At 33.5% G+C, this 16,857-nt stretch overlaps 3 protein-coding genes across 6 annotated transcripts; 1 reads left to right on the top strand and 2 right to left on the bottom strand.

The window, feature by feature from the left end:
- The first annotated feature begins 1,173 nt into the window (after positions 1–1,173).
- LOC110637835 (protein ABA DEFICIENT 4, chloroplastic) lies at positions 1,174–4,552 on the top strand. 3 transcript variants are annotated; one of them, XM_058137644.1, is made up of 6 exons: positions 1,174–1,829; positions 2,059–2,130; positions 2,610–2,825; positions 3,436–3,536; positions 4,146–4,234; positions 4,313–4,552. In XM_058137644.1, the coding sequence occupies exons 2-6, from the start codon at positions 2,070–2,072 to the stop codon at positions 4,458–4,460; spliced, it is 615 nt and encodes a 204-aa protein (XP_057993627.1). In that variant the 5' UTR covers positions 1,174–1,829; positions 2,059–2,069; the 3' UTR covers positions 4,461–4,552. The 3 variants fall into 3 exon arrangements, with proteins under 3 accessions (XP_057993627.1, XP_021643870.2, XP_057993626.1); XM_021788178.2 differs by lacking the exon at positions 2,059–2,130 and adding an exon at positions 3,915–4,043 and having other exon boundaries at positions 1,537–1,829; positions 2,597–2,825; XM_058137643.1 differs by lacking the exon at positions 1,174–1,829 and adding an exon at positions 3,915–4,043.
- Positions 4,553–4,895: 343 nt separating this feature from the next.
- LOC110637873 (uncharacterized) lies at positions 4,896–12,455 on the bottom strand. 2 transcript variants are annotated; one of them, XM_058137642.1, is made up of 11 exons: positions 12,411–12,436; positions 12,204–12,309; positions 11,061–11,253; positions 10,867–10,952; positions 9,774–9,858; positions 9,291–9,369; positions 9,013–9,143; positions 8,782–8,868; positions 8,564–8,676; positions 7,654–7,784; positions 4,896–5,321 (listed from the first exon to the last, which is right to left on the bottom strand). In XM_058137642.1, exons 2-11 carry the CDS (start codon positions 12,251–12,253, stop codon positions 5,209–5,211), a joined length of 1,068 nt encoding a protein of 355 aa, XP_057993625.1. In that variant the 5' UTR covers positions 12,254–12,309; positions 12,411–12,436; the 3' UTR covers positions 4,896–5,208. The 2 variants fall into 2 exon arrangements, with proteins under 2 accessions (XP_057993625.1, XP_021643935.2); XM_021788243.2 differs by having other exon boundaries at positions 5,213–5,347; positions 12,204–12,455.
- Positions 12,456–14,550: 2,095 nt separating this feature from the next.
- On the bottom strand, positions 14,551–16,857 carry LOC110637846 (transcription factor bHLH75). The gene is made up of 6 exons (XM_021788199.2): positions 16,225–16,857; positions 15,986–16,105; positions 15,786–15,851; positions 15,610–15,678; positions 15,406–15,483; positions 14,551–15,018 (listed from the first exon to the last, which is right to left on the bottom strand). The coding sequence occupies exons 1-6, from the start codon at positions 16,615–16,617 to the stop codon at positions 14,926–14,928; spliced, it is 819 nt and encodes a 272-aa protein (XP_021643891.2). The 5' UTR covers positions 16,618–16,857; the 3' UTR covers positions 14,551–14,925.

Below are 16,857 nucleotides of genomic sequence, written 5' to 3'. Positions count from 1 at the left end.
AGGACTGGAAATATTTTTCGCAAAAGCTGGCTGGCTGCAGGAGAATTCTACCGCCAAAGTTTTTAGTTTGCTATTGTCATGTTCACGGCGAAACCTGCACTTTTGCATTTGAAAAAAAAAAAAAAAAGAGTCTGGAGCTCTGACTGGGGTCGACCCATATATTCAGATCCGAACCTAGTGAAAATTGATCCATCCGGGTTGGAAAGCGGGTCATTCTTAAGCCGACATTGACAAATCCTTTTATTGTAGGCCCATTGCCATTCGGTGCCTCATCAGCCCGGCCCGCCATGTTGAATGAGTTTAGAGGGTCCATGAGTTTTGACGGGGTCTAGACTCGAGAGCAATAAATAAATAAAAGCTTTTTTTTTTTCAATTTCTTTCCATTATTAACTCAAAGCGTTTAGGGATAATTTTTATAATTTATTTTTAAACTTTATTTTATGTTTTACTTTTATTTGTTAATTTTAATTTATTTTTAAAAAAATTTTTAAATTTTAATTTTTTTTATCAAAAATTATTAGAATATATAGAAATAGATTTTCATATTAAAAAATTCATCTAAACTTTTAATTAAGCTAAATTAAAAAATCTTATCACCCATTTGATTATATTATCACAAAATGAAATTATTGTTTTATTTTTAAATGTTTTTAGGGGAATATTCGTATTAATGGTTGATATTCATATCAAGTTTTGTTTTATTATCAAATTCTAAAAATTATATAAATAAAAAACTTTTCTATTCCTTAATAATTTGCAATTCAATAATATTAAAATCTTTTTTAAAATTATAAAATTAATATTTTAGTTAAGCTAATAAAGTAATATAAAAATATACTATATTTTTAAGTAGAGGAGGGAACAAAAAAGATTGAAAAAGAATTATAATTAGCAAAGCCAAAGTCAAAATTTGGAAAGTTTAAACTCAGCTGATTAAATTTTTCGTGGAACTTAAGTTGGGTTGAAACTTAATTGTTAAAATATCTAACTCGTTTATTTCGTCCATAAACTCAGCCTAATGAGTTGGAATTCAAACTTGACTCGCTAAATTTAATTAGCCAAACTGCCAAAAAAAGGAAAATTATTACTCTTATTAGTGACAGGATAAATAAATAATATCCATCTCCCAGCGCACTGATCTTCTGGCAAAATTCGTAAGTGGGACTTCTCAACAGATTCCAGGAAGTGTATTTCAGCTGTAAAGATTTTATTATGAAAGATTTCAAAAAACAATGACTTGAATGAGATCTTTTATCTCAAAATTTGTCTGTTTTTTCTTTAAGGAAGCTCCTGTCACGGCGTCCATCAGCAACCACATCCCAGCAAACCTTGTAACGTGCAAGAAAGTACACCATGTGCAAGACAAACGACAAGAGCCCAATTGTAACTCTATCCACCCAGTTACGAATCCCTCACAAAAAACCAAATAATGTTGTCCAAGTGGGTCCATCTTAAGCTCTTGTCTAAAAATTTTTATCTAATTTTCAGTGCTCTCCTCCTGCCAGTTTTTATTTTTTTTGGCTAACATCAATGTTGTTTACTACTCTGTTATTAGTCTATTCATTAGGCTAGTCTCACTGTTTGTGTAGTCGGTTTGAGTGCGCAATGTGGGGCTTTCTTTTTGTTCTTTACTTTCTTTGCTAAGCTTTGCGTTGCCGTGCCCATTTCCTTCATAGTGGGATATACCCACCTCATCGATTTTGGTACTTTCGTTTTACTTTAATTACTAGTGCAAAACGAATGAAGAGTCCATTATTGTTGGGTATCTCTATTTTGCACCAGATATGGCTTTCTCTTCTTGCTTGTGCCTCCCTCAAATCCCGTTCAAGGTATGGGTTAGATAAGCTGCTTTTGGATGAATTTCTTTTCTTTTGGATTGGAGATGGTAATTGAATTTCTTTGAAGTAAGTAGTCAGTTGGTCTTCTGCAAATCAAATATTGCTTTTTTCCCCCATTTGTTACCTCCTGGATTGATATTTTGGGGTTACCATTATTCGATATATTGCCCATGTTTTAGATTTGTAATTCAGTAACATCCATGTATTTATATATCATCAGCTGCCTGGAATATGCATTTGATAAGGAAATCAAGTTTTGGGGTCCTCTGCAGCAGATTTACATCAGTGTCTGGTGATTTCGCTGATTTAGTGCATGCATTTTCCTACGCGATCTATCGTTTTCTTTCCTATTTTTCCCTTCCCCAAAAGTATAATTTTTTTTCCCTTCTGTTTCTTTTTGGTCTTTTATACATCATAAGACATGAACTGTTATCCCTCTGTTTTTTATGGCAGTGCATTGTGTATAGTCTTGCTTTCTTTCCCTGGTGCACGTGTGCTGGGCATACTAATGTTCATGATGCCATATTGGTGATAGAGTACATATTATGATTCATTATGGATCATATGTATCTCATCTACATGCTAGATGGGAAAAAGATTTATAGAATTTTGCTGTCTTCACCTCTAAAAGTAGCTTTATTGCACTGAATTTACCTTTTGGTTTGGATTACCACAAGAATGGACCAAAAAAAAGGGAATAAAGTTTGTATTTATGAGCTTGAAGGCTTTTCTTAAGGTTTAAATTTCATTTCTTATAGGTTTACTACCCAGGGCGGAATATAGGATCGCGGCAAATTGAGAAGGTTGGTCCAAAATTCTCGTTCTCTCTTAAAAGCAACAGCACTGAACTTTTTGGCCAACAACTCACAAGAGTGGAAGCTGACTTACTTAGTAACTGGAGTTTTCTGGGAGGTTCAAGAATTACTATTCGACCAAAACTTGCAAGATTCACTTTGTGTCAGAAATGCTCCGGAGTATATGCATCATGTAATTCCTTTTTGTCAATAATACTTTGTATTCATTGTTTTATGTAGATTTCCAAGCAATTCTTTTCTTCTGTTCTTTGTATTTTGCATGGGGATTCTATGCAGAACATTGTTCAGGTTTGCATTACACACACACACACACACACACATATAAGCCAGTTATTTGTATTATTGAGTGTGTGCTAGGTTCAGAGGCTTGTGATTGTTACTTGCTATCTGCTACCACCTGGAGGAGTCAAAACAGTTACTGGATTCAATAATATGCTATGTTTACACGACGTCCCACTTGCAGTTCTCTAGTCTCTCTTTGTGGAATATGTGATGCTTATAGCGTTTTCATTTCTTTTTAAAAATTATTTTTATTTCTTTTTCTTTTTATATAATTGGCATTTGGTGGTCCTCAGATACCAGTTATGTTTATTGTCTTGCATGAGTTGCATCCTTTCTGCATATTGCATTGGCTTCTTACATGGTAATGAATAAAGAATAGAATAGAGCATATATAATTTATCTTTTTTATATCACTTGGAATGTTCTCTTTCTCAGAATTGCAACTAAATGAAACTTGTGGTAGTCGTTTCTTATCATTTTCTTATTGCTTTCCATTACAGGGTTGACAAATTCTCAAATTGCAAGCAATGTTTTTACTTTAGGAACTGCAGCTGTTCTTCCATTTTACACTCTCATGGTCGTAGCTCCTAAAGCAGAACTGGTATCCTCTACTTTTTTAAGAAATCAAACTTAATCACTCTATATTTTGGTAGTGGTTTAAATTAATAATTATGAGATATGAATAGTCAACCTCTTCATGTATTATTTCAAAAATTTGTGAAGAATATGATTATCAGACATTGTTCTATTTACGATCATATTCTTTCTTTTTGAATCTTGGTTTTGCTATGTTATGTTATTTCATTTTAGTTCTATGTAAAGGTTTCAATTATTGCATTTTTGTCGGTGTATTTTCAAGTCAAGATTTCTGATGGACAAATTATGCTAGACTGTAAACATCAACTGAAGGCTAGGAAAGCAATCCGGCCATGCCTGTTTCAAGTTATGCACATGATTGACTTGATTGTGCATAATGCAGACTAGAAAGTCTATGGAAAGTAGCATACCGTATGTTGTGCTTGGACTTCTGTATGCGTATCTACTATACCTCTCCTGGACACCTGACACAATACAACTAATGTTTGCAAGTAAATATTGGTTACCAGAGGTGTGAACAGAAACATAAATATCTGTTATTTTCTTGAATTTCTAAGCAATGTGTAGTCATTGTGAAAAAGGTAATTAAAAGTTTTGATTTAATTGTACTCAGTTATCTGGTATTGCTAAGATGTTCTCCAGTGAGATGACATTAGCTTCAGCTTGGATTCACTTGTTAGCTGTTGATCTATTTGCTGCGAGGTATCATTCTCCCCCCTATTTCCTTCCCATTCCCTCTATCTTCCACCTTTAACACTTATATCTTTGTGATTTACTCAGGCAAGTGTTTCATGATGGATTGGAAAATGAAATTGAGACTCGACATTCTGTTTCTCTTTGCCTTCTCTTCTGCCCCATTGGAATTGTTACTCATGTCATCACTAAAGCACTAACAAAAAGTGCCGGAAGTACTAGACATGGCGTGTAATTTGTTCGTTCATTTATGCAGAATCAATTGAACAGATTCGTTGGAGTTTATATAATTAACTTCTCCAATTTGAAAGCAGATGCATTCGTTAATCATTCGTGTTTATCTTTTCTCGCTGCACGAAATTGAACTTTCTTCATTCTCTTTATCATATGACGCGTTACATTATTTATTATTTCTAAAAGCAAACTAATTGATGGATCACGTTGAACCCTTTTTTTTTTTTGGGTCACTTAGGAGTATATGTACGGTTACTATTCAGAAGCCGAGCTCCAGCTAATGGACATAAATCCCAATTACCACTTTCAATGGGTTAAGAAATATAATTACAAACACAATTCATATATGAAATTAACGGTAATTTGCAAGTTAAACCACCCAAGATGGGGTGATAGAGAGAGAGGACAAAAAAAAGGTGCACACAGGAGGGAAAGAGAGAAGAATAAAATGGTTTTGGTAAGTTTATTAACATCAAAGCTACAACTGATGAGAAAAAAATGAGCGCTTCAAACGCATTTACTGGATCTATATACATTTCAATACAAAAAGCAATCAGCCATCAATGAGAATCATGCATGTGAGAGATGCCAACTAGACTTGTCAGTTTTCCCCGATATTCAATTGAATCCTTCATTTGCCTCAGGAAATGGAGATAATCATATAAAAATGGAAACAATTTACTGACGGGACTGGGATGCTCATGGTGTTCTGTAGTTGCGACAACTTTGAAAGAGAAACATTGCACACTTCAAGTTGGAAGTGAGGACGTTTCTAATTGTTCTTCCAACATGCCATTTGAAGGATCTGAATGCTGAATAGAACCCTTTTTACTTCGTTCCAACGAGGTTGCCGCATAAATGCCTACAGCAATTGGACATATGATATATCTGTCAATCAAAAGCAAGGGACCATGGGGACACATAATGACGTAGCGTGAAGTTCAAATAGAAACACACTCCATACACAAGAGTAAAAAAATTGACTTTTAATGATAAAAATCTGTCTCTAAATTACATGTAAATAAGAGTATTTATAGTGTTTTTAGACTCCTAAACCTAATAGGAATATAAATCTACTTTCTAGTAAATTTAAAACTAAAACACAATAAGAAATAAACTAAATAGAAAAACTAAATCCTAGATGAAGTAGAAAACAAATAAATCTTAAATAGAATAGGAAATTTCCTAATTAATTCTAATCTAATTTCTAGAGCTGCTGGAAGTCTTTACAAGATGTCCTAGATGAATTAGGACTGTTGGAGATTAAAAAATCAACTTGTTCAAAGTTGCTAAAAATTGATATTTTTCCTTCTTTTCACACCAATATGCTTCCATTGCTATTTGACTTGCTTGATGCTCCGCATCACATAATTATGCCGATCAAGAGATGAACATGAAAATGATCACATTCATGGTCCTCGAATGACCAACTCAATGTGCACGTTTTCTTCTTCTGGCATTCTATTTGTGTTTTTGAGCTTTCAATTTTTGTCAAGTGTCATGCTCCAAAATTGAATTTGTACAACAAGGTCTACTCAGATGAGCCAAAATTTTGAACACCATTGCCATCTTGTTTTATAAACAAGGTATTTATTCACTTATCTATGTGGGATCACAGCTGGTCCCAGTCAAAGTTACCTTGGTAACCATTTCTTCTTTAGTTAATTATCATTTGGCAAGAAAATAGAATGGCCGTAAAAGGAAAATAGAAGGGAAGGAAGGAAGCAATCCTTCTCCCTTTGAAAGCCCTAATAAAAATATAAAGGAAAATAGAGACAGTACTTAAAAAAAAAAACAAAAAACTGCAAGTTTAAAAATCTCTCCACGCAATAGAAAATAATGTATCATGTTAAGTAGCACAATTGCATCAAGGCCAATAATTTAGAATCCAAGTTCTATGTATTGACCAAACTAGTTTTTGCGGCACATGCAACATGAGCAATTCTCCATGACTTTAATACTCCATTTTATGATTTGATATGTTTCTTCCATATTAATTGAAATATTAATTTAGGATAAAGAAAGAAATGATTAGATTGAAAAAGCAAAAAATAAAAAATATAATATTATAAAATATATATTATTCAACATGACTAAAACCATAGTAAAACTCAAAATTCTGCATAGGAAGAAAAACTGAAACAAACATTACATCAATGCAGTCTTGTGCGTGCAACATTCTTTCCAATTGACACCAAGGGCTGTACACATCAATCTTCCAACAACACAACCACAATCGCATAAAACATAAATTACATGCGAACATGCTATTAAGAGAATTAGCATCCACCCCATATCTTCAGTTATATTTTTACATGGCTTGTGCAACCAGCTTGTGATAGAGTGTATACAATATTAAAAGAGCTAAAAGTTAAAATTATAACTTGCATTCAGATTATTGATGAATCTTGATTTTGATAATACAATTGCTCAAAGACAATAATATAGATATATTAAAAATTTAAAAACTGTTCCCTAAACAAAAATGTTAAGAACTATGTTAAAGTAATAAACTTTAAATTTAAAAAATATTTAAGAACCAATGCAATTAAAATTAATTATATGAAGCGGATTACCAAATCCCAAATGTTTTGGACTTCAAATGTCATTGACAATTGAGTTAAAAAGTAGCATGTGTGTCCACGTTTATAATAAATTTACATAATTTATTAAAAAAAATTTTATAAATAAAAATTTAATGCAATAACATAGATCTTTTTTAAATAGATAAATTTAATCATAAAATTTTTAATCAGTTCACAAGTTTGCCCCTATTTGTACTTTTATATAAATTATAGACATAGATTAATAAATATAAGGGATATTTGACAACTTACGGCAGATAAATACATCATCTCTTGAACTTTGAATTTTTCAATTGCAAAATAATTAAGTTACAACTATGCAGATAACCCTATCATGATTGTTTTTAAATTATCTAGAAATTTTGTCAATGATAATTGGTAACTGTGCAATTAACTTCTTTTATTCTGGATATAAGATTTATTCTTATTCAAAGGAAATACTTTCCACTCTAGAAGGTAATGAATACAGTTCTAACTGGAAGAAACAAAGAGGCTTCTTTTTGTATTGATGAGTGATTAATTTGTTCTAAATATAGGAATAACATACACACATATGTGGACACATAAACACACCCACAAACAGAACACAATGAAAGAATTGGTACGTACCAAATCCCAAAATTAACGAGCAAATAATGAATCCTGGTAGAGAAAAGTCCATTTTATAGATGATCTCCATGATAATAATGCATCCTCCAGCTACCATTAAGTGCCTTGGAGAAGAGAAAACCATGTGCAATCTACAAACGGGCAAAATTGGTTTCATAATTAATTAACCCTGAAATTTCCTATGATCATGATATGATTCTAAACATTGTTGTATTTGTAACAGATATAGTTTGAAGGGAAGCAACATCTTACACACAAGAAAAGTTAATGACATGTGTAATCATTTAAATCACAAAGTGGATGAGGACCCTAAGAACCAAGCCAACAAGCACGACTATGAAATGTTAAATGAAATTCATGTGATAGAAACAGGATGGAACTGTTGTGTACAATGGCTGTCATACATGGTTCTCCAGAGTCCAGACTGATGCAATGATGCCATTACAAAAGTAGAAGCAGACTACAAAATTATAAAAATGGCTGATGCAGTTTCACAGACTCATAAAATATTGTAAAGAAAAATGATAGCCAGCTTATAGGCTTTATTAGCAAAGATGTTAAGAAGTATAAAAAGGATGCCTCCTTGCATGGGACCTCCAGCGTAGTGGACTATGGGATGGTCGAAGTAATTTCACATTTTCCATATAATCAACTGCCAAATTGACACTAGCAGTAAAATGACACAGTCGATAGAATGTCAGTGTGCCCCTTGATGTTTTATCATATGATATTTAAAAAATCAAATTGTCTACAGCATGACACATGCCTAAGATATGCTTGATTTGTAAACAACTGTCATTTGGTAGGTCCAGAGAAGGTAGTTGCTGGACAATTATTCATCAAAAAGTATCCCATCATTAGTAAACCAAAAGCCAAGATCAGCATAAAGGTAGCTATCAAGAAAAGTTACCTCTCCTCTGCAATGCTGTCGACGTAAAATATCAAGATAACTCCAAAAAGAATAGTGCTCAGAAATGCCCAAGCTGAAAACGGCAACTCTATGCTGCTATCAGAAGTTGATCCCTGAAATATTGCAATAAAAAAAGGAAGCAGCAAGCTATTTCCAATCAAGGCAGCCACATTGATTAAATATGGAAATAACTTCCCAACAAGTCAAAATAGACATACAATGATGAAGTCCCACATGGCCACTGGAAACAGGAAACACGTTGCAGCAGTAATGGTTATGGCATGAAGCCTCCTTTTAAGTTGATTCTAAAAGCAAAGAATGGCCATAATAAATAAGGTGCCACCATCAATCTGATATCTTTGCAGAAGCTAATAATTAAACAATAGTTGCTCCAAATTGTTTGCCAAAATGGAAAGCAAACAATAATATAGGTGGATGAACATCAATACCTTGAGTGAAACACGCCGTGCAATCACCCTTCTTAAAGCTGATAATATTCCAGCAAGGATTGGAATTGTCATTGCTGTCATACTCAAAACTTCTTCTGTGTGATCCTCAGTATCAACAGTATCTTTGAATGGTATTCTCACATTAAGTTAACAAAAGGTAGTTCTTGGAATTCACAAGAATATAAACAAACAGAAAGAAATAAAGTAATAAAAACACCACCAAAAAAAGCAATATTGCTTATTTAAATGAGGTAAATGTTCCATCTACACCAGGATATAAAAAGGTGAATATGTGGCCATTGCCCACCCTTGAGATAAGAAGTAGAAAGCTGCCCACATTGCAACGAGCCCACCCACCTGGTAGAAGAAAAAAAATAACCACTGAATAATTGAGACAAAACAACTAATATCTTCTAATCAAAGCCATCGATAGCAATTGACTGGTGAAGTGAAACTGATATATCAGATCAGATAGACACACCAAGATACTTACCTTATTATACTTAGTACCTGACCATAACAAATTTGGCATTCAATGAGTTTATAATGTTTCATTCCCTATCAGCAATATATGACCACAAAAGAACCATTCTAGTATATACATTAAGCATCAAATGGCAGTTCACAAAGCAAAGAATTGTAAATGGTTTTAGAATTTTGAAAGCATCTATAAGCCATGAATGTCACATCAATCACATTGAAAACATGTCAAACATAAAATTCGAAATCTTATTTGCTTTAAGATTTTTTTTTTTAAATACCTTTTTCCAGAGATGGCTTCTCCGACCATATAATGTAGCAGATAACACTCCAAGGACAGCGCCAGAATACTCCGCCAATATAGCTCTAGAGTCAGAATGAAGAATTACGTAAACTATTATCTAACTACTAATAAAATGCAGAATGGAAACAACTAAGAAAACATAATACACCAAGTTAAACATAAATAACATAAGCTCATAAATTTTGGTTCAATCAGCAATAGCCGTAAAAAACTGCATCAATGTAGAAAGGAGATATATCCAGTTTGAGAAAGCAATACAACTTCATCACTCCGTTGACATAAACCAAAATTTAAAAATAATATCAAATTTCACTTTTTCCTAGAGGAGGACAAGGAAATAAGATGCCCCAATACAGGACAATTGAACAATACATAACAAATATAATGTGGGTGTCTATGTAATTTCTAAGACTTTGAAAAAAAATTACAGTGTTTTTGAACAACAAATAAGAATACAAAACCCATACCAAGAATACATCATCTTAAAGACTAAATGTAGCACCACTAGACACCAAAAAGTGTAAGACATCATAACTTCCTTGCCACATAGCAAACCATTAAAAGGTGATCCACCAATTTATCATCCAGTGCATACATCATACACCATTTCCTGCAAGATTTGTGAACAAAATCTTCTTGATTGGAGTAAAGCCATCCACAGAGGAGGAAAAGGGGTTGGGGACTTGGGGTCTTCTGGGGAAAGTAGACAAAGCTAGGTTAGGTGTGGCTTTAGTATGTTAAATTGCCTTGACTAAAAATTGGGAGAATAAGAATTTTAAAAGACAAGACTCCAGATAGTCCGAGTGAATCCACATTAGTCTTAGAGCATAACATTAATATAATTAGGTATTTAAACTTGTGTTTTTAGGAGCCTCTTGCATCTAACATATACACATGATTTTGACTTAGAATATCCAATTTATATCATTCCTACTGGTTGCTTATTTCTCAAATTGCCATACATGACCTCTTAATAAATTAGGAATAAGAAAAGGGTATTTCCAATTGAACAAAGCACTTTAGAAACTCATAAGTATTAAAAATGATCTTGGGAAGCAGTATAAACCTACCTAAGTGGTCCACATGACTTAAGGCCCTTTCCCCACAAGATGAAGTATAGAGCTGTTATGGCACCATTTATGATAGATGGCACTACCTGAACAACAATGAAAGCCAAGTAAGAAGTATAAATTGCAGAATGCTAACTAATATTTCACTTTCCTTCAACTTGTACACTACAATAAAGGAAGTATTCCTAATTAACCTGTTGATTAGAGAGTGGTCTCCCTTTCCAAGGCTTTTGCAAAGCCAAAAACAGGATGGATGATGGAACTAGACAACTGAAGATAAAAAGTACAACTGAAGCTCCAGTCTGAGACAAGTAGCGATACATGGAATAAACTGACCATATTCTCAATAAGTTTCCAATAATATGGATTATCTGCAAAGGAGTGTGCCTGTAAACAATAAAACAACATCATTGTTATGAATCAAATTTGTTTTAATAAGGGCAACTAAAGTGAAAAAATAATATGGTCCAAACTGATGAAAAGCACAAAAATGAATAATGCCATTCCAAGTTCCAACACATTCTCCCAACTAACACAAGTTCTAAATAATGAATGAGCAATTAGACCAAAGAGCAAAAATTGCAGCATCAAACAAGATTCAGAGTTGAAGTTAAAATGTCACAGTTAAGTGAAATCAAACTGGAAAGTGAAAACCATGTCAACCACACCAAAGCAAAGAAATAGGCAGAATGTTGATCTCTATAGGTAACAAATATTTTAAACAAGTAAAAGCCTGCTTTTGTGTCATTTTTTTTTTTTTTTTGGCTACATCAGAAATTCTTTTGCTTGTCTACTGAACCTTGGGCATTTAGTACTGAACTTTATTTTTTAAGTGAACTCTAAACATTAAAAAGCCAATAAAAACTTCATGTAATAATTTCCCTACCTCATGTTCTATTCATTTATTCGTATGGTTAGCTAAACCAAACAATTAAAAGCAGGAGGGAACGCACTATTCAATTTTCCTTTGCCTCAATTTCCTTGACAATCAAGCAAACAGTAACAAGATTAGCAACTAATTCAAAAATACGGAAAAAGAAATGGTTCCACAGTAACGAACCATTCCACTTCTCCATTTCTGTCTCATTCATGCTCTACTTGATCGCTGAGAAAGTATATCAAAAGAAAATAATATACGAGTATCAAATTTATCATACCACACATTACGTTTGACTATACCACGAAAATACCACGAGACAGGATGCGAAACATGTTGAAGTCTTCGATGAAAAAAGAAAAAAAAAAGCAGCGATGAACTCAATTACTAGGCAGAGTCTCCAGCATTTCCTCGGGATCCAAACAGAAAGTTAGGGTTAGGGTTTAGAGTAATGAGTCACCTGAAATGAGGAGATCCTCGATCTTCACTCGTTTGCTTTGGAGACATCATTTTTCCTTTCTACTAAAGAAAATTGAATCCAACAGTGTCGATCTCTGCAGCTAAGTCTGTAATGAAATACAGAAATTGAAGGCAACAGAGCTGAATTGAAAACCGTTAAATCGAAGATTAACGATACTAATGCTATGCGTGAGAGTGTTAAACAAACCGGAGCCGTTTCTCTCAACAAACAAGAGGAAGCACGCACACTATCTCTCCTCGGCCTCCGTCCATATCCAGTGCCGATTGAACCTGAATGCTGTTGGGCCCTTTGCTTCCATACATGGGCCGGAGTAGAAATGGTTCGGCTTTAGAAGGCCCAATTTTTCTAATAAAGTTGGGCTTTTTTCTTTTTTCCAGTCATAATAATAATAATACAACGTTTTCAACGAGGACAAATTACAATATGCCCCTAAGATTTGGCAAAAACGATGGAAATGATCCTTATATTTTTAAATTATTACAATTTATGTGTCAAAATTCATTCAATCAATCCATCAACAGTAGAGTAGAGCTGCAATCATAAGTGAGACTTTTCTTTTTTGAAAAAAAAAAAAGAGTCAAATGGGTCAGCAAATTTGCTGTGCATTCACAGGAAGAAGAGATGCAATTGATGAAAACATCCAATTCATGCACACTATTACGAATATAAAAAAGAGAGGCATTTTCACTTAGAAGCCATAATGTTAGGGTGCATATGTACATGCTACATTTCCACAATGTAGGAGAAACTAAGATCAATCAGACAACCAAACAGACAAGAGGGACATGTAGACAACCAAACATGGATCCATATATAGTGATATGTACACACACATGTAAGCATAAACATCTCTCGATAGTCAATTCAAATATATGTATAAATGGCTCCTTTGTTGTTAGAACACATATGTATACACATGTCTATCCCTGTGATTTTGGCTTTGCTTCTCAATTATTGTTGAGTTTCTTAAAGTGGCCAATTTGTACATTTTTTTTCACTCACAACCACTTCTCTTTTTTGGCAATTGGCATAGGTATATATAGAGTAAACTGTTAGTACATTCATACATCAAATTAAGTGAACAGTATGGCCTTTGCAAAGCAACCTTTTGATTCTTTTGTAGAAAGCAAATACGAGTGATAATTTTCAAATCATTTCTTGTAATATATAAAACATAGTTTACTTTCTCAATATATTAGAATAAACTTTTATTTACTTTTCTCTTTACTCTAATTTTGATTTAAAGATTCTTCTTAAGGTATTTTTCATTTAAGAAATCTTTGAACCCATATTGCTTCATCCTCTTGTGAGCATAATATGGCCCATTCACAAGCTGTATTCTAACTTATATCTTTGGATGCAATGCATCTTTATTTTCCCTTTTTTATCCCCTTTGGTGCCCCCATAGTTATTCTACTACATTTATTCATTACAATCATTCAGCTTTATGAATTGGCAACATCCATGAGATTCTGTTCATAGATATATACATTTTTGTAGGACATGTTTTTGGATAATCCTTAATTAGATGTTGGATGTCACAAGTTCTCTCTATGATTCTGTTTGAAAGTCTACTTGTCCCTCCAAAAGCAAACTGAGCTTTTCATCTGATACAAACTAATCAGAACTGCAGAGGAAAAAAAAGAAAGAAAGAAAAGTACTTCTAAATGAAGTGATTATCCAAGGACTTGTGTAGTTTCAGATGCTGTTAAGCCTTTGTAATGAAGCAATTTTGATTAAATGGTGATGTCTCCTCCTCCTTCAACAGCAATTGTTACCATCAACATGTGACCATGAATAACATTGCTTCCACTTCCTTGATCATAAGTATTGAGGGTGTGATAACAGACACCAGAAAGCTAATAAAAGGAAAGAGCCACTACTTGTAAAGTTAAAGTCTATTCCTTTTGGACTGTTCTTGTATCATAGTTGGTCCAGCTGTTCACCAGACATTTTTGTTCACAATTGGTTTGGCCATAGGATGTCTTTTATCAATAGCTAAAGATCACATTCAAACTTTACTCAGCAAAAGTAATCATCACTAAATGCTTGTTTGGATCAGCAATTAATTATCCAAATAGGCCCCTTATAATGCTTAAATTATAGCTAATTAATCATTATTAGTGAATGTTGATTACATAGGGTCATTAATCAGATTCTGTTAACATTTGCAAACTCTTTGCTGGTTTCTCTCTTGCTTGTAATGCCAAAAAACCAGGAATCACATGTGGAAGTGTCTGGTTAAACTGAGCAACAAATGGTCACCAAGCCATCCAAATGACAAAAAAAAAAAAAAAGCGCGTCATAAAAATTGACATATAATTAATGGAAATGAAAATGTAAAAAAGGCAATACAAGAGAAGTCAAGATCTATCCAAGACCAGCTGTGGTTCAGTGCTCTTGCCGACAGGTCAACATCAGTACATGTATAGGAACACTAGAAGCCACAAATTACCTCAATCAAATAGGAAAAGAAAGGAAAGGAAAATTAAACTCTTAAAATTGGACAAATAAACAGATTTTTTTTTTCTTTTTTTATTTTTGTATTTGTCTCTGGACCTTTTGTGAAGTAATGAAAATATCATTAGCATGTCTGCTACACATATAGAGACACAGTTTATTTGCAGGAAAAAGGGATAGGAAGCATGTTCATCATATGCTTTTGTAGCCAGAAACAAAAGAGTAATGGCCAAAAATCCAGTCAAATGGACCATGTAGATTGGAAGTAACCGGGCTCTCCATATCCTTCTCTCCACCATTTCTGCCTCTCCTGTGCCCCAGGTGAATTTGTTCCCTGCATTATTAATGCTTCATTTTCTTACTTGTCCGGAATATAAATACAATTAAAATCAATTTCATGCCAGTTAGAGCTTGTCAGTTGTGAGATACAATGGATTCATATATGAAATGGCACATCCAGCACTTATTCAACATGTCTTTGTGTTTTTGGTGGGATAGTGACTGCTTAAAAGTGCTTTTCTTGCTTGCTTTTTCTTTATCTATATTTATATGCTAATATAATAATTTCATTTAATAAAAAGAATCTATTGACCATATCTTGTAATAGGTTAGGCAAACAAAATAAGGCAGCGTAGTGAGGACCCAAGATTTTAGGAGGCTTTTTCTCTTCCTTTTTTTCAAAAAAAAAAACTTTGAGAAATAGATTAAATTAAAGAAGCACCTGAGCCTTTTTGGAAGTTTCTGTTTCCAAGTTGAGGTCATAAGAACAACTTGCTGCTGCAAGCTCCATGGAAAGGAACTGAATATTGGGAAGAAAAAAGATTAATGATAACAATGAAAAAGAGCTGTTAATCCAAATCTTTAGGTGTATTCATCAACTTCTATAAGATAGAGTCAAAGCAGATTTTGTAGATATTAGGCTTACCTCAACCTGATTCTGCAATGAATGGACATAATTGATTATCTCGTCTAGCATTACTGCGATTCCCATTGACTGTGAATTAATATACCCATATCAGTATTCATGTTTAAAAGCAGAAAATATGTATATAACATGTATGTATAAACACACATGTCCATATATTCATAAGAAAGTTCTACCTTGTGGCATCCAGGAACAAGGTCCTGCAAACATCTCAACTTGTTATTGATTTTCTCTCTTCTTACCTGATGAAAAAATAATAAATAACATTACAGTCAAATTATTCACTTCATGACTATAATCATAATGTTCTTAGAGATAGATAGCTGGTTAGCTAAACCAATAGATACTCCAGTTTTATGATTGTATGCAAATTTACCCTTTCTGCTATACTATGACTATCAGTAGCTTGGCCTCTTTTTGCTCTAACATGAATAACTTCTTCCGCTTCATCCACTTCTTTCTCTTTGTTCTTTCCTTTTTTACCTCTGCCTAACTTCTGAAAACACCAAGACCAAATACTTATTAGCTTAATTTAAATAGAGATAAAAAATTAGAAACTGAAACTTAAAGAAAAGATTAAAAAAAAAAGGGTTCAAGAAACAGACAGATACACACATTCTTTTTCTTTGTATTGGTAGTAGAGGCTGTAGGAGAAATGTTCTTGGAACTGCTGGTTGATTGTGCCTCTGCTTTTCTCTTCTTGCAGCTGTCAGGGAAAAGATTTTGACTCGAGGTGGAAGCGACAGCATGAACAATTGTTGCCGAATTCAAGATGTCAGGATGATGGAAAGTACTTGAAAGACCATTGTGATCGTAGCTTGCAGAAAATTCAGGTGGTTGTTGGTGGTGGGCCAAGAAAGAGTCTACTAAGAAGTCATTGACACTGAAATTCTCTAAGATACTTGGATTTAGCTCTGGAAGCTGCTTCAGCATGTGTATGTTCATATCCATCTCTATGAAAGGCTGAGAAGTTCTTAGCCTCTGCAAATATTCTGTAAACTCAGCCATGAAGAAAATTTTCAGGTAGAGAGTGCTTCCCAGATACCCTTAATGGAAGAGGAAGGAATTATGAGCACAATTTATAAGGTACAAACAAATGTGTATTATTAGAAGAGTTTAATTAGTATTATTAATTAACAAATAGTACCTTGGATATAAGCTATATCAAAATGTAGGTATCACTGTCATTGTGTTTTGCTTTCCAGTTAAGTAAATAAAAATTGAAAGCATGAAAGATCCAGGTGGAAA

Source organism: Hevea brasiliensis, chromosome 16, assembly GCF_030052815.1.
Source record: "Hevea brasiliensis isolate MT/VB/25A 57/8 chromosome 16, ASM3005281v1, whole genome shotgun sequence".
In the NCBI taxonomy this organism is placed as follows: domain Eukaryota; kingdom Viridiplantae; phylum Streptophyta; class Magnoliopsida; order Malpighiales; family Euphorbiaceae; genus Hevea; species Hevea brasiliensis.
This window is presented reverse-complemented; position numbering and strand designations above follow the sequence as displayed.